This window comes from Hyperoodon ampullatus, assembly GCF_949752795.1.
Source record: "Hyperoodon ampullatus genome assembly, chromosome: 20".
In the NCBI taxonomy this organism is placed as follows: domain Eukaryota; kingdom Metazoa; phylum Chordata; class Mammalia; order Artiodactyla; family Ziphiidae; genus Hyperoodon; species Hyperoodon ampullatus.
The window spans coordinates 3,959,431-3,981,572 of NC_136933.1; the positions used below are offsets into that span (position 1 = coordinate 3,959,431).

General features: G+C 47.6%; 1 protein-coding gene across 1 annotated transcript in view; it reads left to right on the plus strand.

Moving 5' to 3' along the window:
- Window positions 1-14,378: 14,378 nt before the first annotated feature.
- SLC20A2 (solute carrier family 20 member 2) overlaps window positions 14,379-22,142 on the plus strand; it is a gene marked incomplete at both ends in the record, with an annotated part of 47,367 nt that continues 39,603 nt past the window's right edge. The window contains 3 exons of the mRNA XM_079726756.1: window positions 14,379-14,667; window positions 20,284-20,424; window positions 21,691-21,776. Coding sequence (XP_079582882.1) covers window positions 14,379-14,667; window positions 20,284-20,424; window positions 21,691-21,776 — 516 coding nt within the window. The remainder of the gene's footprint in view (window positions 14,668-20,283; window positions 20,425-21,690; window positions 21,777-22,142) is intronic.

The following is a 22,142-nucleotide window of genomic DNA, read 5'->3' on the forward strand; positions in this document are numbered from 1 at the left end:
CAGAAAAATATAGGCCACTGTTAAGTGTCACAATGGGAATACCAGAAGTAGAAGAGAGAGAAAGGGCCAGAAAAAACACTCAAAGAAGTCATGGCTGACAACTTCCCCAAGCTGATGAAAAACAGTAACCTACACACCCGAAATTCTTAACAAACGCCAAGGAGGATAAACACAAAGAGATCCACACCCAGACATATTATAGTCAAAATGTTGAAAGTGAGAAAATCGGAAAGCAGCAAGGGAGAAGTGACTTGGGGAGTATGAGGGAAGCCCACCAAAACTACAGCTGACATCTATCTCATCAGGAACAGAGGAGGCCCGCAGGCAGTGAGAATACGTGTGAAAGTGCTGAGAGAGTCCCGCATCCTGCAGAGCTGTCTTTCAAAATAAAAGCATTCCCAAGAAAATGAAAACTGAGAGAATCCCCTCCTAGCAGATCTGCCTTACAAGAAATACTAAAAGAAGTTCGTTAGGCTGAAAGGAAGTGACACAAGACAGCAATTTGAATACACACACGAACTCCAGTAAAGGTAATTAAGTAGGTAATGATAAAATTACATATTTTTCTTCTCTTAACTGATGTAAAACATCACAAAAGAGTAGCTTATATCTGGTTGCTTTCTGGTTATTTTAAGAAAGCTCTTTATGCTCACATCAAAGCATCCTCCCCAGCTCTTAAAGTTTTCTGAAGGAAAAACTGAGGCAAAGGGAGCTAGTGACTTGCCCAAGAAAGTTTATCTTAATCATGCATAAGGAATGAAGTGCCAGGAGCACTCTCAGAATTGGGAAATAATTTTCAAAGAAATCTTATAAACTGTCTCATCTCTCTTTTATATATATATATATATACATATATATATATATATATATATATGTATATATATATATGTGTATATATATATTTTTGTGTGTGTGTGTGTGGTACGTGGGCCTCTCACTGTTGTGGCCTCTCCCATTGCAGAGCGCAGGCTCCGGACGCGCAGGCTCAGCGGCCATGGCTCACGGGCCCAGCCGCTCCGCGGCATGTGGGATCTTCCTGGACGGGGGCACGAACCCGTGTCCCCTGCATTGGCAGGCGGACTCTCAACCACTGTGCCACCAGGGAAGCCCCTCTTATATTTTTTAACTTCTGTCTCCGTGGTTCTTTGAAGGTGATATCAAGTAAATGCTTATGGTTTCTTAATTTAGTAACAAGACTTTAATTTCATAGTCTCAGAGATATGAAGAACTGCTAAATTTTCACCTGACTTACCAACCAGATGAACAATTTATGGACTTATTGCCTTGTTTGGGCTGCTTACACTGCTGTTTTGCACTTACTGGTGGAATTGAATCAAGCTTGCAGCCTTCTGATGAGGCACTTCAGAGCCTTGAACAGACTTTGCTACATCACAGAAAGTCCGACTAAATCATTTTCATAGTTATCTGTCCTCTCTTGCTTCTGCTGCCTAAGAACTATTGCTTAAGAACCTCTGGAATGAGAACAAGAAATATGGGGCTATAAGTTGAGCATGGAGAATACTTAAGATAAGAATCTTCATCTATCAACTCTTCTATTTATACTAATGTTCCATTAATAGAAATAATACGTAGTGGTATCAGGAATCAATGTTTTTGTGTCATTCACATTTTTATTGAGCTTCCATGATACTTGGAACAGAATTAGCAAGTAAATATGTAAGAACCAAGATATCTATTTATATACATAGTTCCATTTTAAACTGTGGCTGGAGGAAAGTATTTCCCTAATATAGTTCCTGGAACTTAGCCAAGCAGCCCAACACTTCAGGGCACAGAACTGGAACAAGTGATCCTAGGTTTGCCAGTTGATAGAAGGGATGTTAAGTGATTTGCTCGTGAAAACGCATCTATTTTTGGTTATGAGTGAAGAAAAAAATTTACCTAGAATATTTGGAGGTAATCTGTCTATAATGCCTACAGAAAGGGAAAAACGTTCGGGAGCCACTTCTGTCTTGGAGTGGGAGGAAAATGTGTAAAGCTCAGCTATTCTAGTCCCTGGCTTTCAAGCAGTATCACACCTAAAACACTCCGCAAGATGGTAATAATCTATCTTTCAAATCTTCACTGCAAGTAATTCCACATTTCCAGTGGGAGCTTATGGCAGTGTGTGGCAACCCATTCAGTTACAAAGTTTTTTCCTCCTGGGTGTAGTTTTTCTTCTTACGATGAAAGACTTTTTTTTTTAATTGGGGTATAATTGCTTTACAGTGTTGTGTTAGTTTCTGCCGTATAACAAAGTGAAGCAGCTCTATGTATACATATATCCTCTCCTTGGACCTCCCTCCCACCCCCTAGCCCGCATCCCACCCCTCTAGGTCGTCACAGAGCACCGAGCTGAGCTCCCTGTGCTATACAGCAGGTTCCCACTAGCTATCTGTTTTACTTACACATGGTAGTGTATTTATGTCAAACCTAATCTCCCAATTCATCCCACCCTCCCCTTCTCCCTCTATGTTCACATGTCCGTTCTCTACGTCTCCGTCTCTTTCTGCCCTGCAAATAGGTTCGTCTGTACCATTTTTCTAGGTTCCACATGTATGCGTTAATATATGATACTTGCTTTTCTCTTTCTGGCTTACTTCACTCTATGACAGACTCTAGGTCCATCCACGTGTCTACAAATGACCCAGTTTCGTTCCTGTTTATGGCTGAGTAATATTCCATCGTATGTATGTGCCACATCTTGTTTATCCATTCGCCTGTCGTTGGAAAGAGTGTTTGCTGTGTCTCCAATTGGGTCAAGAGTGGCTGATAATGTATTTCCTTTTGGTAACCTTTTCATGGAATCACTGAATTATCCGTTTAAAATGGAAACAATAGGTAGGGGCTCTGTTGCTCTAACCCACCACTCAGTCATTCAGGTCCCATTTGAACACCTCCAGGAAACTAGCATTTATGCCTCCTGAGGCCGTCTTTCCGTTTCTAAGAAATATTTTTCACGTAAGTCATGTAGGACCTCCTAAATCTTCCCTTCTTCAGGCCCAAATCATCCTAACTCCTTTAACTTTTAATTCATTTGAATTAATCTTGCTTTTATTTCTTCATCCTTTAAAAAATATTTTTACTTACTAGGTTTAGACAGTGCCTTCCCAGGGAGCAAAAGGCTGTGTGGAAAACATCTGAATAACACACACGCTTTATGAGCCAACAAGAAATTTAAATGTCAGAATGACAAAAATGCAGGAGGGAGAGTGAATATATCCGGAATGGGGCCTGGTACGGAAGAGCTGAGCCCACAGGCTCTGCAGTGGAAACTCTAGCTAGAGGACCAAAATAAGTTTGTTCACGTTCCATAAATTCATGAAGGCCGTTGACTGCACTGCTCAGGAGAGGGTCAGAAATTTCCACTCCCTCTCCCCACAGGACAATCCTGTGGTTCATAGTTCCAGGCTAAACTGCCTCTTCCCGGCCCTGTGGTCTCTGGATGATGTAAAATAATAGAGCTGGACAGCACTTGAGACATCAGCTGACCTTGAAAACATTCCAGGGTGCAGGCTCTGCAGCCTTCTCGGTAACGCGCTCTCTTTATCACCCTCTGCTATTTCCCCATGGTCTCTGCCTCCCCACCCCTGGCTGAGGCCAGGACCTCGAGGTATCCCAACCCCCGGGGTCAGGAGTAGTGTCATTAAGAAAGCCCGATGCATGTCAGCCAGGGGCATCACTTCCGCTGCCTTCACACGGGTTTGGTTTGAGCGCCGCCTACACAGTAAGTGGGTGATCACAACCGGTACTCTCAGTTGGGACAGTCACATCTTCAGAAGGACCAAAACTGGAATAGATAACTTCTAAAAGTCCCTTCAGATCGAACGTTTTATGATTCTCTAATTCTGTGACCCAAGATAGGCTAAAAGAGTGAATCATAGGTTGTTTCTTGTAAACATTAACCTCAACTACTGTGAAGTACTTGGACCATCAGGAAATTTTCTTATTCTTTGGGTGAAGTTCAGTCCTGATGGCCAAAGCCTCCAGAGGAGCATGAGAAGGATGAAGAAAGAATCCAGAGAAAGAGCACGTGCGACCAAGGAGGAACCTTTAGACTCCTGCACATCGAGGCCCCAGACCATGCAGACACCTATCCGCTGAGGGCTCAGGCACCAGAACAAAGGGACAGCCTTGAAAGTGAAAAACAAAGATAAGATAAATGAAGAGAACAGAAGACGTATTCTGCGTCTTAAGTCGTGGGTCGTAAGGAAGAAAGAATTGTCTGAGAGGCCTAGGCTGAAAACAGACAGATTCATATGAAATTCATTTTCTTTACTAGGAAAAACTAAGCATATTTTGGTTGTACATGCCTAACTTTAAAAAAAAAGTACTTTTCTTTGTAGTGTTTGAAGGTTTTTTTTTTTATTGATAAAAGTAGTAATTGCTCATTGTAGACAATTTTCATAGTATCAAAAAATGTAGGGCTTCCCTGGTGGTGCAGTGGTTGAGAGTCTGCCTGCCGATGCAGGGGACACGGGTTCGTGCCCCCGTCCGGGAAGATCCCACATACCGCGGAGCGGCTGGGCCCGTGGGCCATGACCGCTGAGCCTGCGCACTGGAGCCTGTGCTCCGCAACGGGAGAGGCCACAGCAGTGAGAGGCCCGCGCACCACAAAAAAAAAAATAAATAAATAAAAAATAAAAATGTAAAGAACACCTAGAGAGAGTCGTTCTTACTGGGCCTGTTTCTTTAGTCCCTTAGCCCCCGGTGCATTCTTAAACACGGTTGAAATATGGCCCAGGCCATTTTGTGTATGGATTTTTCACTTAGCATTATTACTATGTTCCAATGTCATGTAAAACTCTCAAGTTACACCATTTGAGTGACTACATAATATTTCATCTTTAGAAGTCACCCGTGTTTCTGCAGCCATTCTCCTGTCTGGGGACAGTTAGGTGGTTTCCTCTTTTTCATGATCATTATAAATGACCCTGTTAATAAACATCTTTGTACATGAGTATTTCTTCACATTTTAAATTATTTACTTGTTTTCTTGAACTTTTGAGACTGATGTCATAAAGAACACCCATTCCCTACCTGAGTCCTCCTCGTTCAAGGTAGAGGACTGGGATGGCCCTGCCTCTGGCCCAGCCTGGCAAGTGTACAAGCACCATTCCTCACATGAAAATAAACACCGTTGCTCGGAACTGTGTAAATCATTTCTGACTGTACTTTTGGGAGATGACATTACTGGACCGATTTTTGAGTTTGGTATTGGAGTGTCAAACAAGGTGACACTTATTATCTCATGCTCTCGTCTACTGTAACTGACTTCCCAGAAGCTTTGGTCCGTGAGGTGTCCACAAGTTCACATTTCAAGTACCTGCCGTCTGTGGCCCTCCACAGAAGTGATTTTCAGCTGAAATGCTTATATTTGCCCTAACCTTGAATGCTCTTGAAGGGTACCTCTTTTTGGGTCCTGCGGCACTGCTGGAGACTTACCTCCACGGGAAGGCCGCTGTTCTCTTCTCTGTGGAAGCACTAAGTGCCCATCTTGAAGGGCAGTCAGTAGGCTCTCCCAGCAGCAGGCCTTCCTCTCTCGTCTCTGGCCTCGGAAAAGCTGTGTCTGCGTCCCTTTCTGTGGGCCTTTCCCTGTGCAGTGCAGCCTCCTCCTCTGATCTGGTGTGCTCTTTGCTTCTTGACATCATTGTCTGCAGCAAGGGTGACAGCCTGCCCCTGACCCCTGGCTCCACTGGTTGCACTGGCTGGTTTTACTGTGTCTGAGTGGAATGTTCCTTCTTTCCTCAGGTAAGGGAGTGGCTCTTTCTTTCTGTTTTTAACTATTTAACTTTTATACCTTATCCTAGGGGACTTGGGGGTTGGGGGGACAGTGTGGCAGTACAGGAAGGGAAAATGTCAAAGATGACCCTGTTGTTTTCCTTCTTTTTTTCTCAGCTCTGTTGAGATATAATTGACAAATAAAATGGTAAGATACTACCATTTAAATGTTACAATTTAAAGTGTCGGGCTTCCCTGGTGGCGCAGTGGTTGAGAGTCCGCCTGCTGATGCGGGGGATACGGGTCTGGGAAGATCCCACGTGCCGCGGAGCGGCTGGGCCTGTGAGCCATGGCCGCTGAGCCTGCGTGTCCAGAGCCTGTGCTCCGCAACGGGAGAGGCCACAGCAGTGAGAGGCCCGTGTACCGCAAAAAAAACATAATAAATAAATAAATAAAAAGTGTACGCCGTGATGATTTGATATGTATTTGTACATCTACATCACAAAAGGATTCTTGTCATCTTGTTAATTAGTGCATCCATCACCTCAACTATTTATATATTCCAGTGTTATTTTCTAATCAGCTTGATTGAGGCATAATTTATATACAGTCAAGCCCACCAGTTGTAAGTGTACAGTTCCATGAGTTTTGGCACACATGCACAGTAGTATAACCACCACCATACTCAAGAGAGAGAACAGAAAGTTTCCTGTGGAGACGTGTGTTTCCATTTCTCTTGGGTAAATACACCTCAGAATGGGACTGCTGGCTTGTATGCTGTATTGTATAAGAAACCACCAAATTGTTTTCCAAAGTGGCTTTACCATTTTGTGTGGATTTTTTTCTCTTAGTACCTTTTAGGGTTCTTTTTTCTCTACCTCTTCGCCTCCCTCCACCCCTCAAAGAAGTCCCTGCGCCTTACAGTGTATGTCAGTCTTCAAGCAGAGACAAGGCCAGAGTCGGTACATCGAGGAAGAAGAGCCGCACTGGAGGGAGACGGGGGCATACGAGTGAGAAAGATGCTTCTAGAAGGATTTGGGAAGCTCACGCTGTTACAATTCCTGTGACTACATTGATACCATAACTTCAAGTTGCTTGAAGCTAACCGCAACTTACAAAACACTTCGCATGCATTACGTTTGCTATTCCTCCCCCTTTGCAGATGGTGAGACAGGACTTACCCATGGTCACGTTGCTAGTTAGTAGCGGCTCCAGGCTTGGGCTTCAGGTTTCCTGACCATTGCCCAGGGCTTTAGCTGCCAGTGACGGCAGGTCGCCACGTGTGGATCCCTGGCGCTGAGCCGGGGGCCTTCACCCACCACCGTGCTGTCTGCCGTTCTTCCTACATTTCAGATGAGGCGTTGATATGACTTGCCCAGGGCTGTGGAGCCAGGAGGAGGCTGGAGTGGCATGGACCCGGGGCCCTGACTGGTCCTGTGCTCTTTCCCTTTCTCTGGGCAGGAGAAACAAATGCTCCTTTCTAACAGCAGAGAGAAAAGGAGGAGGCAAAGGACACACGGGGCTGGGCAGGGGCCGCATCTGTTGGCCGACGTCCCGGCCACTTGTGTTCCAGTTTGCGTCGTTCCCTTTTTTTTTTTTTTAATTTATTTGGTTGCACCGGGTCTTAGCTGCAGCAGCCGGGCTCCTTAGTTGCGGCGTGCCTGCAGGATCCAGTTCCCCGACCAGGGATGGAACCCGGGTCCCCTGCATTGGGAGCGCGGAGGCTTAGCCACTGCGCCACCAGGGAAGTCCCGCGTCGTTCACTTTGCACGTCGTACGTCATTGTTTCCAGGCTCTGTGTCCGTGCTCAGGCCCCAGCGAGGACACCTGCTTCTCCTGCCTCTGTTACCTGCATCCTCTGCCTCCAAACTCCTGTTCCAGGTGGTGCCTGACCTCTGGCTGCGTTGTCACCTTGCCTTCTGACGTCATTTTCTCCCTCTTCTCCCCTCCTCGTCCCCTGTGCCCATCCCCCTGCCTCTGCCGTCATCAGAACAGCATCCACCTGCCTTTCTCCAGGCACGTCTGCTCCCAGGGCTGCTCCGCTTACCTGTGAATATGCTGTTTAAAGGGGGCAGAGGCCAGTTTCAGACCCATTCTAGTAATGTTTCCATTTTTTATCATTCATGTGAAAATATGAAACTCAGCGTTTTCTACCCTAAATATACTATTACTTTTTAAACTGTCTTTATTTTATTTTATTTTTTTTGCGGTACGCGGGCCTCTCACTGTTATGGCCTCTCCCGTTGCAGAGCACAGGCTCCGGACGCGCAGGCTCAGTGGCCATGGCTCACGGGCCCAGCCCCTCCGCGGCATGTGGGATCTTCCCGGACCGGGGCGCGAACCCGTGCCCCCTGCATCAGCAGGCGGACTCTCAACCACTGCGCCACCAGGGAAGCCCTAAACTGTCTTTTTAACATTTAAGCGTTTGCCGTCGATGTTTCCGTGAGCTATTCAAGAATGATGTTGTTAATAGAAACTCCTTATGACAAGATCTACATCCTGAATGGTGAAAGAAAAATGTTTCTGCTGTACTGTTCTCTGCAAGTCATAAGATTCCAAAAGTGAATCTTCCGTTTTATTTCAATATTACCAGGAAAAGCTAGTCGTTTCCTTGTCTTACTAGTCAGGCTCACCCACATGTAGCAGAGGGTCACTGGATTTTACGTCGTGCCCCTGAAGAGATATTTCGACTTAAGTGTCAGAATTCAAGATCCAGCCCCGGTTTCCAGAAGAGCGGGTGGTACATTTTCAGAGGGTGTGTGTGCAGCACTTGGGCCTCAGGGGAGGTGTTGGAAAATAACTTCAGAGCCCCAGGTTCTCTGCATGGGGGACCTGGCTCTTTCCTGTCATCTGTCAAAGGGAGGGCCTGGCCTGGGTGCGGCCCCTGAGTGTCAGGGAAAAGATCCGCACAGCCCAGAAGCCACACAGTGGATACTCTCCTCGTATCTGCTTTTGGGTGTATCAAGCTGGAGGATGTAAGCAACTATTAATTATGACTCAGCTCATGTCAGTGAATGAGATGAAGCCTGGTCAAGTAGGACCTTGCCCTACTTAGCTGTTTCCTAGCAGACCCAGGAAATAAGACATTTTACAGATGTATTGAATTCCTTCTGCATCATAGGGACAGGAGAAGGACTGCAAAGTTATTGGGTGAAATGTAAGGGCAGCTCAGTAAGCATCCTTCAGGATGAGAGGCGTTCTTTAAAAAGCTGAGTTTGGAATTGGCACATGAATTGATGAAAATAGGTGTGTGCTTGGGGAAGAAGCCAAAAGTCATCTTGGGGATTCTTTTCTGTGTGGGTCTGAGCTCCTGAACAGGCCACAGTCTGCCACCAACCTGGTTGTCTGGGGCTGGTAGCTGGACTGGGGAGATGGTTAGACCCCAGGCTTGGGGGAGGGGTGTGCAGGGTGGAGAGGGGCTGGAGCAGCACCTTTGCTGGAAGGGCCAGGGGTCTCCTCGGGTGTCGCCTTTGGCAGCATTTCAGAGCAGGACCCTCCCACCCACGCTCCTCTGTGCACAAATGTCTGTTAAGTGCTACAGCTCAGCAACATTGCTGTTTTTAAACAGCGTACAAACGGGACTAGAAATATCCTGAGAACGTTTGTGTTCACCCTTCCTCTAACATTCCGGTTTCTAGGGTGGAGAAGAGGGTGTTAGGGAGAGTTGAGGCGGAGGCTCGTGGAAGAAGAGAATCTGTAAGCCTCAACTCAGGAGCCCTGAGGAGGGCTCATTCAGAGCTGAAGGCCTAGACACGAGGGCCGGAGAGCCGAGCCAAGCAGCTTGTTCAGAAGGCACGGAGGAAAGACGGGATCCTGTGAACAGGACGCGTTTCGACGCAGCTGATGGAACCCTCAGTATCTCCTGCGATAAGTCCAACAGTTGAAGGGCTCTGTTCCTCCAGTGCAGGAGGTTGATGGCGTCTGAAAATTGACGACTGTCTCGTAACGTTCGGTCCTGTGAATCCCGGCCATTTAGGGGCTTTCACACTTGGGGAAGGAGAGGCAAAGAGGAAGCTGGTTCCAACCTCCCCCCTCCTCGTCCTGACCGTTTTCAGAAAAGCCCTCCTAGGGCTTCCCTGGTGGCGCAGTGGTTGAGAGTCCGCCTGCCGATGCAGGGGACACGGGTTCGTGCCCCGGTCCGGGAAGATCCCACATGTCATGGAGCGGCTGGGCCCGTGAGCCATGGCCGCTGAGCCTGCGCATCCGGAGCCTGTGCTCCGCAACGGGAGAGGCCACAACAGTGAGACGCCCGCGTACCGCAAAAAAAAAAAAAAAAAAAAAAAGAAAAACCCTCCTAGGAGAGTTAGAAGGAAGAAGGCATTTGCTGGAGGTTCCAAACAGCACGGCCCCTTGTTGAGAACCATTGCTGAGGACGAGAAGAGGCATTTCCAAGTGATGCTTCCACACCTCAGACTCCTCTGTCTCCAGCTGCAGGATTCCCGTGAACTCACATGTGTTGATTCTTTCCATTAACCGCCTTCAATGTCATGTCTAGGCTTCCCCATCCCAATGTTAAGTAAATATTTACCTATGTTCTAATTTTCTTCAGGTTTCAATTTTTACGGTTAAATCTTTAACTTGGTGTGAGGTAGGGATCTCACTTTTTTCTTCCTTCCAGATAGTTAGCAGCTAGCACGTTGTCCCAGCATCATTTATTGAATAAGTCAGATTTCCCCACTGATGTGATCACCTCCCTTCAAAATCCTACTTTCAGACACCAGCACTCCCCGATGGCATCCTGGTCGGGCCTCAGCCGCTCTGAATTTGGGCCGTGTTCTTGGCAAACTCCCACTGTGGCCTCCTGCACAGTGGTCCTCTGGCCCGCCAAGGGCTCGGTTTCAGTGGCGTTGCTATCTTTTTCCATAGAGCAGATTGTGTGGTTATTTAAGCTCTGTATTTTGCTCACATTTGATATAAATCAATGGAGAAAGTCAGGGTGTTGGTACTTGCAATAAGAAGCTGGCCAGGTAAATATGCAAGATAGAAATCATCTGGTCTCAGAAAAGGGGCAAGCATTTCTCCTCAACCAGCTGCTTTTGGACTTAAGCTGGTTGGCTGAGGGTTTGAGTGTGGAGGAGAAAACATAGACACAGTTGTGGAGACAAGTTATCTAAGGTCATCTAAGTAGGAGAGGGAATCCCTGCTCTGAAATGGTGCCAGGGGGACCATAAAGACAATGAAAAGCCTCACTCCAAGCAAAGCTGGGCTGAGGGCATCGCTGCTGAGCTGCCTTCACCCCTGTGTCTGCCGTGTCCAGCCACGAGCTGTGCTCAGACACCATCCTGCCACCGACACACAAAACCAAGTACAGTGCAGAAGGGAGAACACACCCCGCTCAGTGACTTTTCAGCCCAGCTCCACAGGTAGGCGCCAGCTCTCCTCTCTCCACCGCTGTTGACAAGCCAACGCCATGGTTGGCTTCTTTACATCACTTCTCTTCCCCGTCACCACCCCTGCCCTGGGCCCAGGACACCCCGTCTGCGCCGAGCAGGGGTCTCGTAGGCAGTCTCCCCACGTCCACCCCGGCCTCCATCCTGTCCCCGCTTCCCACTGTGGCCAGGGGGCCTCCCAGAAGGAGGGTCTGAGCATGTCAGCTCCCTTTCAGCGCCCCCTGTTGTTAGGCGGTGACCACAGTCTTTAATATGGTCCAGCTCAGCTTCCATCGTGGGTCGCCTCACCCCGGCTGCCACCGGTCCCCTCCCCTCATCCCGCTCCTTCCCAGCTGGGAACCGCCTGGAACGTCTACCCCAGTCGCAGGTTGACCCCCCCCATCCTCAGATGGCAGGGGACCCTCTCCTGCCCGCGCAGACCAGGACTTGCCCCCATTCGTGGGCTCAGGATGCTGCACGTACAGCAAGAGCCTCCTGCCTCCATAGCATCGGCTGCAGCTGATGGTCTGACGTGTGTTTGTCGATGAGCATGTGTTTCCCTCCCTGGACGGGAGCTCCGCACGTGCAGGACCCCGTCCGTCATCACTCAGCATCCTCCTCATGACGGGCACACGGGGGCATGCAGTAAATATCTCTTGAGCATTGTCCTTGTTGGCTCTCTGGGCCACCTACCCTGACAGATGAGCTTTCATCTAGAATTCTTTTATATTTTAAGATAGATAATATTGGTCCAGAATGGTTTAATTTTGTATTTTCATGTATAGAACGTTGTCTCTTGCCGTTAGAGTGGTCTTTTCCCGTGTCTCCATTGGGCCCAGAATCTCCAGATTCTCTACAAAGCTTAGAAAATGAGAAGGTGGTCAGGGCACAGTTTTTATTTCATCGTGTGCCTTGTAGCATTGCCTACCCTGCCCTCCCAGCACGTGTACTCACCACATTTTAGTGAATTATATTTTTTAAAAAGATGGTTCTATTGATTTGTTTTTTATGTATTATTTTAATTTGAAAAGCACGTCACCATGGTATACAGTTTTTGGAGGAAAGGAAAAAATGATCTCTGACACTGCTTCTTAAACTCAACCACTGTTACCATTTTAGTGATTACCTTTTGGTCTTTTATATGCCTTTTAACATTGCCACAATCACAGGTACATAAATTTTATGTCCTGCTTTTTTCCCTCTAAATAACCTTAATGTTGATTGATCATTATATTGTGTATGATGTGGTGTATGAGCCTGTTTTATTCAGTTCAATTAGCATTTATGGGCACCGTTCCCGATGCCTAGAACCACTCAAAGGAACTACACAGATGTGGTATTTTGACTATATAATAATAGAACACCACCATTCTGAGGCTTTTAGTGACATGTTTACTTCACATATGTATTAATTTTGTGATGTCACATCTTCATCCCAGGAGGAAGCCTATGCAAGAATTATTTCATTTGTTTAACAGCTTCTTTCTTCACTTGTTCAACAGCTTGATTAGGGCTTATCCCGTGCCAGGCGCTAGTCTGTGTGCTGGAGACACAACAAAGTCCTTGTGTCCCGTGAGGGGCCAGACAGGAGTGAGTGAGTGAGTGAGTGAACGAATGAGGTGGTCGGTAGAAAAGACAAAAGGCCGGGTGAGAGGGAGGGGTAAGGGCGTGGGGGGTGCTCCTCGACAGGGTCGGGGGGGGCTGCTCTGGTGACATCTGGGTGGAGAGGGACTTGGAGCAGGTGATGAGCTGTGCAGCCATCAGACAGGCTGTTTCTGGCAGAGGGACCAGAAGGTACAAAGGCCCTGAGGTGAGCGAGACAGTGAGGGTGGGGGTGGGCAGGAGCTGAGGTCAGTGAGCCCGGGTGGGGTTGGGAGGAGGCATGAGGAGGTCGGGCGGGGAGCCCTGAGATCTGGTGGGGGAGGAGCCCAAGGAGATCTGGTGGGGAGCCCTGAGGAGATCTGGTGGGGAGGCCCGAGGAGACCTGGTGGGGAGCCCTGAGGAGATCTGGTGGGGGGGCCCGAGGAGATCTGGTGAGGGACCCCCAAGGAGATGTGTTTGGGGAGCCCCGAGGAGATCTGGTTGGGGGGCCCGAGGAGATCTGGTGGGGAGCCCCGAGGAGATCTGGTGGGGGGCCCGAGGAGATCTGGGGGGGCCCGAGGAGATCTTGTGGGGAGCCCCGAGGAGATCTGGTGGGGGGCCCCGAGGAGATCTGGTGGGGAGCCCCGAGGAGATCTGATGAGGGACCCCCAAGGAGATGTGGTTGTGGAGCCCCGAGGAGACCTGGTGGGGGAGCCCCGAGGAGATCTGGTGGGGAGCCCCAAGGACATCTGCTGGGGGAGCCCCACGGAGATCTGGGAGGGCCTCCCAGGCCGTGGTCAGGCCTCTGGCTGTTCCCCGAGCGAGGTGGGAAGCAGGGCGAAGTGACCTGATCTGCTTCTTGCTCTGACAGGGTGGCTTCACTCCAGCTTCCCTGTCCCCGGGAGCCCCTTCAGTTCCCACCCTGTCACCTTTTGAAAGAGTCACTTCATGTCTGACCGGGGCCTGCTGAGCTCAGGGTGTGCAAATGGTCAGGTAGAGAGTTGCCACACCCCACCCACAGTGTCACAGAGCCACATCGGGTCACCCTGCTCCAAGAAATTAGGCACAATCCACGTATTTGAAAAACTCGGTAACTCTGAATTTCTCGTTTCCTTATCTTGTGCTCATCCAAGGCAATTTTTTCTTTCTAAAATAAAGACCACATATATTTTTCAAATTGCATAAAAATGTATCCTATTAAGACTTCCTATCAGTCTGTGATCATAAAGCAGCTCCACCCTGGAAGGTTCTAGAATCAGCTTTTCTGGGGGTGGGCTGGGCAGTTAGCCTGATGATAATCTTCCTTGCGTTGCTTTATGGTCAGATCTGCCACATGCCAGCGTGAGATCCTATCAGCAGTTTCCAAACATTTCTTTCTGAAAGAACAAACTGCTGTCACCGGTTCCTCAGGGTAATTGATCTCTTTTGTCTTCTTCCTGTTACAGGGGGAGACCTCACAGCTTCCCCAGGCTGGAAAGGAAAATATGGAATGTGTTTTACTGCTGACTGAACACAACCCAATGAACTGTCCTGACAGTAGTTTGAAAACCAGCAGCTAGCAGTTTGTGCAGCTCCAACATCATCTGGCACTTTCCAGAGCAGACTCATTGTTTACGAGAACTCTCGGCCTGACGACGTTTGAACCTCAAGCTCGGTGGCTTTCAAATACTTCTGCAAAAGAAAAGTACCCGGAGCCCCCTTTCCAAAATGGCCACAGATGAGTATCTGTGGATGGTCATCTTGGGTTTTTTCATAGCTTTTATCTTGGCGTTTTCCGTGGGTGCCAATGATGTTGCCAATTCGTTTGGTACCGCCGTGGGCTCGGGTGTGGTGACCTTGAGGCAGGCTTGCATCCTGGCTTCAATCTTTGAAACCACCGGCTCGGTGTTACTGGGGGCCAAAGTCGGAGAGACCATCCGGAAAGGCATCATTGACGTGAACCTGTACAACCACACCGTGCAGACGCTTATGGCCGGGGAGGTCAGTGCCATGGTCGGTAAGTAGCCTCGTCTTTCCACCCGCGGGAATGTGTCCACTGACCCATTTCTCATTTGTTATATCCATAAATGAGATTTTTGTTTTCACTTTTCAAAAACTGGTTTGATGGTTCTTTTTTTTTTTAATTGAAGTCCAGTTGATTTACAATGTTGCGTTAGTTTCAGGTGTACAGCAAAGTGATTCAGCCATATATATATGTATGTATACTTTTTCAGATTTCTCATTTACTATATCTTATTTGTGCTCTCTGTGTTTTAATTGTTATGATTTTGGTCAGTGTTCAAATATCAAGCAACCATTTCTTTCCTTGAATGTATGGCAGACTTGCTTGTTCAAATAGATTTTGGCTAAGTCAGCGCTTTTCATAAAGTCCAGAAAAAGATATTTGTAGCATAGCTCTTTGTCATTTTAAAGCTGTTTGAAAGTTATTAAAGAAAGAGCACGTCTAAGTGAATGTGTTTGAGAGGTTTACTTAGGTTTATTTATAAACCTTGAAGGTTCATTTCTATTTTTTCATAGATTTTTCATCAGTTAGGAAGTAATGTTTTGAAAACTTGGTTGCCCAAAACCAGTATTTATTAGCTTAACTTCTGTATTCTCCGTTGAAGTTTTAGAGCAGTTGCCAATTGACTCTTAAGTGACTGTGTTTTCAAGAAATTCTGGTCTTCTCTGTCATTTGTGTTCCTTTTGTTAGTGTTTGTTTGGATTTTCTGATTCCACCCCTGGGAGCTCCATCTAGTATGCTTGTGTTTTTTTTTGTTTTTTTTTTGCGGTACGCGGGCCTCTCACTGTTGTGGCCTCTCCCGTTGCGGAGCACAGGCTCTGGACGCGCAGGCTCAGCACGCGCAGGCTCAGCGGCCATGGCTCACGGGCCTAGCTGCTCCGCGGCATGTGGGATCCTCCCGGACCGGGGCACGAACCCACGTCCCCTGCATCGGCAGGCGGACTCTCAACCACTGCGCCACCAGAGAAACCCTAGTACGCTTGTTCTGTTTTCCACCGGAAGATCACTTGTATGTCACCTGTTTGCAGTAGGACCTTTTACTGGTGGTGTCGGGCGTGTGGTTCCTCCCCTACCCGAGGCGACTCCACACTGGCAGCACCGTGGGCGCTGCCCTTGCTGAGCTGGAAGATTCGGGCAGCAGGGCCTTAGGTGCCGCCGGCAAGCTCCTCCTGTGCTTGCCTCTAGGTCGAAGTGATGCACAGCAGATGGCGTGTCTACACGGGTAGTAGGGGGCGCGGAGAGGGGAGTCCTGCCACCTTCTGCTTTCAACAGGGCACGTGCTTTTGTGGGGAGAGCCCTGCACCGGGAGGCCGGATGCTGGTGGACCAAGAACACGGCTACATCCCACGGATCCCCAGGGGTTTACCACCACCAGCACTTCTTAAGCCCCCAGAATGTGCAGGTCATTTGCCAGGTTGAAGATGGCCCATCATCTTTTCGTTACAGCGGGTTAGTTGGAGAAGTAGAGTCGTTGAGGCCTTTGATTGGAAGATGGATGTCCTCAGTAAGGGATTAAATACTACTAAAGCACAGTAAGCAGGTCATATGTGCTGAGGAGTTTCTCTTTGTCAGCTGCACATGTTGTTTGAAAGATGTAAGGCTCGTGATTACTTTAATTCGTCATTTTTTTTTTTTTTTTTTTTTTTTTGCGGTACGCGGGCCTCTCACTGTTGTGGCCTTTCCCGTTGTGGAGCACAGGCTCCGGACGCGCAGGCTCAGCGGCTATGGCCCACGGGCCCAGCCACTCCGCGGCATGTGGGATCCTCCCAGACTGGGGCATGAACCCGCGTCCCCTGCATCGGCAGGCGGACTCTCAACCACTGTGCCACCAGGGAAGCCCCCATCATTATTTTTAAGAATTAAAAATCATTTACTACAACAGCTACTGTAATGATTGAATTGTTCACCTTCACTGAACATGTACGTCTCATCACAGTCCGGTATAACTGACGTTTCCCTGACAGTTTGACAGTTGTTTGTCAAATTCACCCTCAGTTGTCATGATCAATATCTAAGATGTAATCATATCAAGTGGAAATTAAGATTTTGCCAGTCGGTATGATGCGGACAAGATATATTGAAAGTAGAAGAGAAATAAAGAAAAACACTGATAAAATTCAGTCTTTTTTTTTTAATTTTATAATTGGAGTGTAGTTGATTTACAATGTTGTGTTAGCTTCAGGTGTACAGTAAAGTGAGTCAGTTATACATATACATGTATCGGCTCTTTTTATAGATTCTTTCCCATACAGGTCATCACAGAGTATTGAGTAGAGTTCCCTGTGCTATACAGTGATGAAGTTCAATCTTAACAGAGGTTCCTCCTTGCGTTGGATGAGCCCTTTGGGGAGTGGTGGTGCTTACTGAGGAGGTTTGTTTGTGAGGCTGCCCCAGGACCCTGGGTGGACGGAAGGCCTGCGGGCTGAGCTCCACGTCACCACTAACTTGCTGTGTAGACATCATAAGTTGTCCAGTTTTGGGGTTTTCCCACCCCTGGCCTTGGTCTCTACACTCAAAGAATGAAGGATACTTACCTCCACTAGAATTTAGGTCAACCAAAGCATTTGGGGGTTTTGCTTGAATAACTTGATTTTGTTTGCTTTGGTGTCTTTTTTTTTTTTTTTTTTTTTTTTTTGGTGTGTGGTTAGAAGAATCTCAAAGCCTAATTTTGTTGGGAATTGGTGAGAGTTACCTAGACTTTTAAAACTGGGTTCCTTGTACATGGGAACTGGGGAATTTTAAGGTGGTGGTATAATCATGATTGGCCCAAACCAAGATGATTCTGTTCAGATGCCTGAGTTCTCCCAATCTTCCTCTTTCAAAGTCAACATCCCTTTCTTTGTCCCTTTTCTCCCCGTCTCTTTATTTTTTTTTCTCTTTTCTCTTTATAATCGTCACCCCAAGCCCATGGGTCTCTGTGCTTGCTGGTAACGTTGTGGTAGTGTTAAGTTGATTGGGTAGAAGAAATTGTTCATGCGAGCCACACTTCCTGAACAAGGCATTTCCGGGGACTCTAGCTCAGCCCTAAAGCAACAGTCGATCCACTTAGGGTGAAACCGCCCATGGTTCCCCAGATCCACTGAGAATTCAGAACGCGCCATCTTTTCGTGGGAATACCCACGACAGCACGACCAAGCCCTCTCCTGGAAGCACCCTAGGAAGTGCTGAGTCTTCTTTGCCTCCGCATGACCTGTACCTTCTCTGCCATTCTTTCATCCTCCAGGAGCCCGTGGCCTCAGACACCCATTTTAACCTCCACTTTGCCCAGGTTTTGTCTGGCAGCCTCTTCCTGGGCTTAATCCCCTCCTTCGTTGCAGGACATCATTATCTTAGGTGAAACTCTCTCTTTTTCCCTCTGTTTTTCTTAACGTTAATCCCATTCACCTCCAGGAATTCCCCAGGTCAAGGAGGGCCTCCGGCCCACTCTCGCCTTGCAAGGCCCCGTCCTCCCCTCTGTCCCCTGCTCCCCAGTGCCCACCGCCCCCTTCCTCCCTCTCTCAGGCAGCCCCGTCCCCCTACCTTTCCTTACAAACCCTCCTGTTATAAAGTCAGCCAGAGAGAGTGGCTTTCAGGATTGAAAACCTCATGGTCTGAATTCACGTGAGTGAGTTTATCCCATTCTCTTAACATCACTATTTTACTTTTTGTAAGAATATTTGCTTTTTAAGTTCTGGTTCTGTGGTGTGAAACGCGCTCCAGAGTCCGGCTTTATTTTTAAAACAACTAGTCCCTGAGGAGCCCAGGGCTTAGATGTCCGGGCTTGCAGGACTGCCCGCGGGGGAGCCTGGCTGCTGCCATCAAGCCTGTCACTGGTTTGGCAGCCCAAGGCTGGCCCTCCTCCTCCCAGCACACGTTTCAGGGGGTAGGTTCGGGGTCACGGCCCGCTGCGACACAAAGGTCAGCCTGCCTGGCACTCCCAGAGCAGCTGTCAGGCTTGCTCCGCGAATGGGGACCCGCACGACCTCTCACGAGCCTCCGTGACGCAGGTGTTTTTGGAGAAAATGCCAGGGGTCTGTTTAAAGCTGCTGCTACCAAGCAGCCAGATTTCCAGAGTTAACACTTGGGATTAATGCCGTGCCCTGCTTATCAGCCAGGCCCTTTGTCCCCTGCAGCCCTGTGTGAGCTTTTCAACAGCTGTTTCCGAAAGTGACCTCTCCCCAGCCGATGCTTTTAATACTCCTTGCAAAACTTGATCTGCTTATGAAAATATCTGAAGTGAACTGTAGCCTGGAAGAACACGAAGCCTAGAGAAGGGTGGCGAAATCGAGGTAAAAGGACACAAAGCCCGAACCCAGGGATCCTCTTGATTCCTGAGAATTAGAAGGCCTGGAGGGGGCGGGCCAAAAAAGGCCCAGCCGCCCGGGCAGGCACAGAGGGTAGATGCCCAGCGTGGGGTTAAATATCATAGCTACTTCTCACAGGAGAGGCAGAACTGCGAAAAGTAACGTGGGATTACACACGCTCGCTCTTTGTTTTTATTGAGGTATATTCGACGTGACGTTATATTGGCTTCAGGTGTACAGCATCGTGACTTGATGTTTGTATTTTATACTCTCTCTTGTACCGACTAATATACATAGGCAGTATCTAGCCTCCTCTTGATGTGACCGAACAGCGTAACTACACCAGAATCTTTTCCAGTACGCAGCCTTTCCTGTTTCTCCGTGTTCATTAGTCCTCAGTCTCCTCCTTGGTCCTGGCCACACTTCACATCAGAACTCACCTCATCACCAGCACCCTTTCTTGACCGTGACAGGGGCAACTAGGAACTGACATCACAGGGCTTTTCTTTAAATACTTTCAAAGACTTTCCTTTGAGTAAGTCAGCATTATCGCTTCAGTGTTGAAGAATGTTCCTTTGGCTAAAGTAGTTTGAGTGGTTTCTCTTGGGGCTTTGTAAAGAAACAAGAAGATGTGGCACATATATACAATGGAATATTACTCAGCCATAAAAAGAAACGAAATTGAGCTATTTGTAATGAGGTGGATAGACCTAGAGTCTGTCATACAGAGTGAAGTAAGTCAGAAAGAGAAAGACAAATACCGTACGCTAACACATATATATGGAATCTAAGAAAAAAGAATGTCATGAAGAACCTAGGGGTAAAACAGGAATAAAGACACAGACCTACTTGAGAATGGACTTGAGGATATGGGGAGGGGGAAGGGTAAGCTGTGACAAAGTGAGAGAGTGGCATGGTAGATAGCTAGTGGGAAGCAGCCGCATAGCACAGGGAGATCAGCTCGGTGCTTTGTGACCACCTGGAGGGGTGGGATAGGGAGGGTGGGAGGGAGGGAGATGCAAGAGGGAAGGGATATGGGAACAGATGTGTATGTATGACTGATTCACTTTGTTATAAAGCAGAAACTAACACACCATTGTGAAGCAATTATACTCCAATAAAGGTGTAGAAAAATGATATATTATTTTTAAGAAATAAAGATATCAAATTACAAAAAAAAAAAAAAGAAACAATCCAGAGACAATTAACCCCAGGGAGGCATTGGGAAGGAGAAGGTAATTTGGGTTTCTTCCTTCTATGGCTATTTGAGACACCCCGCTGTATATCTGACTTTTTTCTGCCTTTGCTTTTTATCTTCAACCCGCAGGCTCCGCCGTCTGGCAGCTCATTGCATCCTTCCTGAGGCTCCCGATCTCGGGGACTCACTGCATTGTTGGGGCCACCATTGGATTCTCCCTCGTCGCAATTGGTACAAAAGGTGTGCAGTGGATGGAGCTGGTCAAGATTGGTAATTGCCATTTTCTTTCACTTATAAGCAGGAAACTTTACATTTTCTAGAGTAAGTGTTATTAAAAGTCACGGTTATACTTTTTTCTTTCAATGTTAACATTTAGAAGACCTATATGGATAGGTCTATGAACATTTTCCCTTAAAATTTCTGTTAGCAGAGATTATGAACTGTTATGCAGTTTTTAACTCCAGATGCTCTTTTCAGATGCTACATTGTCATCCAGCTTTGAAAATCAGTATCTGTTGTTCCCGGGCGTTAAGAAATTTATCTGGTTGAAATCAGTGTGTAGGCAGAGAAAAACTGGGCCCTGGTCCAGGAGTCAGAGTTCCTGGTGATGGGGAAGCGTGGAAGTGAGCCGAGTGCTACTTGCCCCACTGCATCCAGGAGACGCCCAGTCTGCCTGGTGCTCCTTCTGGGATGTGGGCTGCCCAGTGGGGACTGTTAAGAGAGGTTTGACAACCTGCTTCCTGGGTCTGACTTTTTCAGCAAGGGGGAAGTCCTTTCAGCCCCATAAGTACCAACACGCCCATTGTGAAAAACACTCTCTCTCGCCCATCTCCAACCTTTTACGAATCATAGTGGCCTTAGGAGCCCTAGGATAAGCGGATCCCTGAACTGCAAGCAGGACACAGATTGCCAGGGAACTCTGCTGACCCCAGGAAACTCACCTGACATCCCAGGAAACTCACCCGAGGTCCCAGGCTTCTAGAACAGTGGTGCTCGATTCTGGCTGCACTTTCGAATTACCTGGGAGAGCAATTTAAAGATATCAGTGCCCAGACCCCATTCCAAACCTTTTAAATCAGAATTCTGTGGGTGGACCCAGAATGTAACTAGTTTTTGAAAACTCTGCAGATGTTTCCAATGTGCAGCCAGAGGCTACGGGGTGACAGTACCAGGCTGGCCTTGGAAATTGAAAGGGAAGGTGGTCCCCTTTTCCGTGGCCCTTACAGCTGGCACAGGACGGGGCTGCATGAAGGTCAGGCAGAAGGGGCTCAGTGGGAATCAAAGGAACCATCGTCGGAGGCCGGAGCTGGGAGGTGGTGTGTGTGCCGTGGCCTGGGGTCTGTGTGTGAGGACGGTGACCCCTGTGTGGAGGTCAGTCTGCCAAGGCAGTGGGTTTGTTGGGTTCTGAGTCAAGGTGAACAATTCCAGGAATGTTTACTAATGTATGTGCTATATGTTGGTATCACTGTATTATATAAATAGGACCTGAATTATGTAGAATTTTAACATTCATTAGATTTTCTTTTAATTATTCAGTTGCTTCTTGGTTTATATCTCCGCTGTTGTCTGGTTTCATGTCTGGCGTGCTGTTTGTACTGATCAGAATGTTCATCTTAAAAAAGGTAAGTGAGGCTATTATTTTTTTAATTAAGTTTTAGACCTAATTTTGGTTCTACTCAATAGAGATTAATAGTGAGAGGGGTCAGAGGAATAATTGTTAAGGCACAGCCCCCTGAAGTTGGAATTAGACATTATTCTAAAGTAGGCGGGAAGAGGTGGATAGAGTACCCAGGGGCTCCCCCAGAACCAGCACTGGACATGAGGTGTCCTGCCATATGACTTAGTTCATTGGTCAGCATTCTTGGGCACTGTGCTCACACCTCAAAAAAGGAAAGGTAATTATTTTGTGAACAGTAAACAGAATAGAGAAAGATAGTGTTACGATTTTGAAATTAACTAGCACTAAAAACAGCTGGAGAATTTCTTTA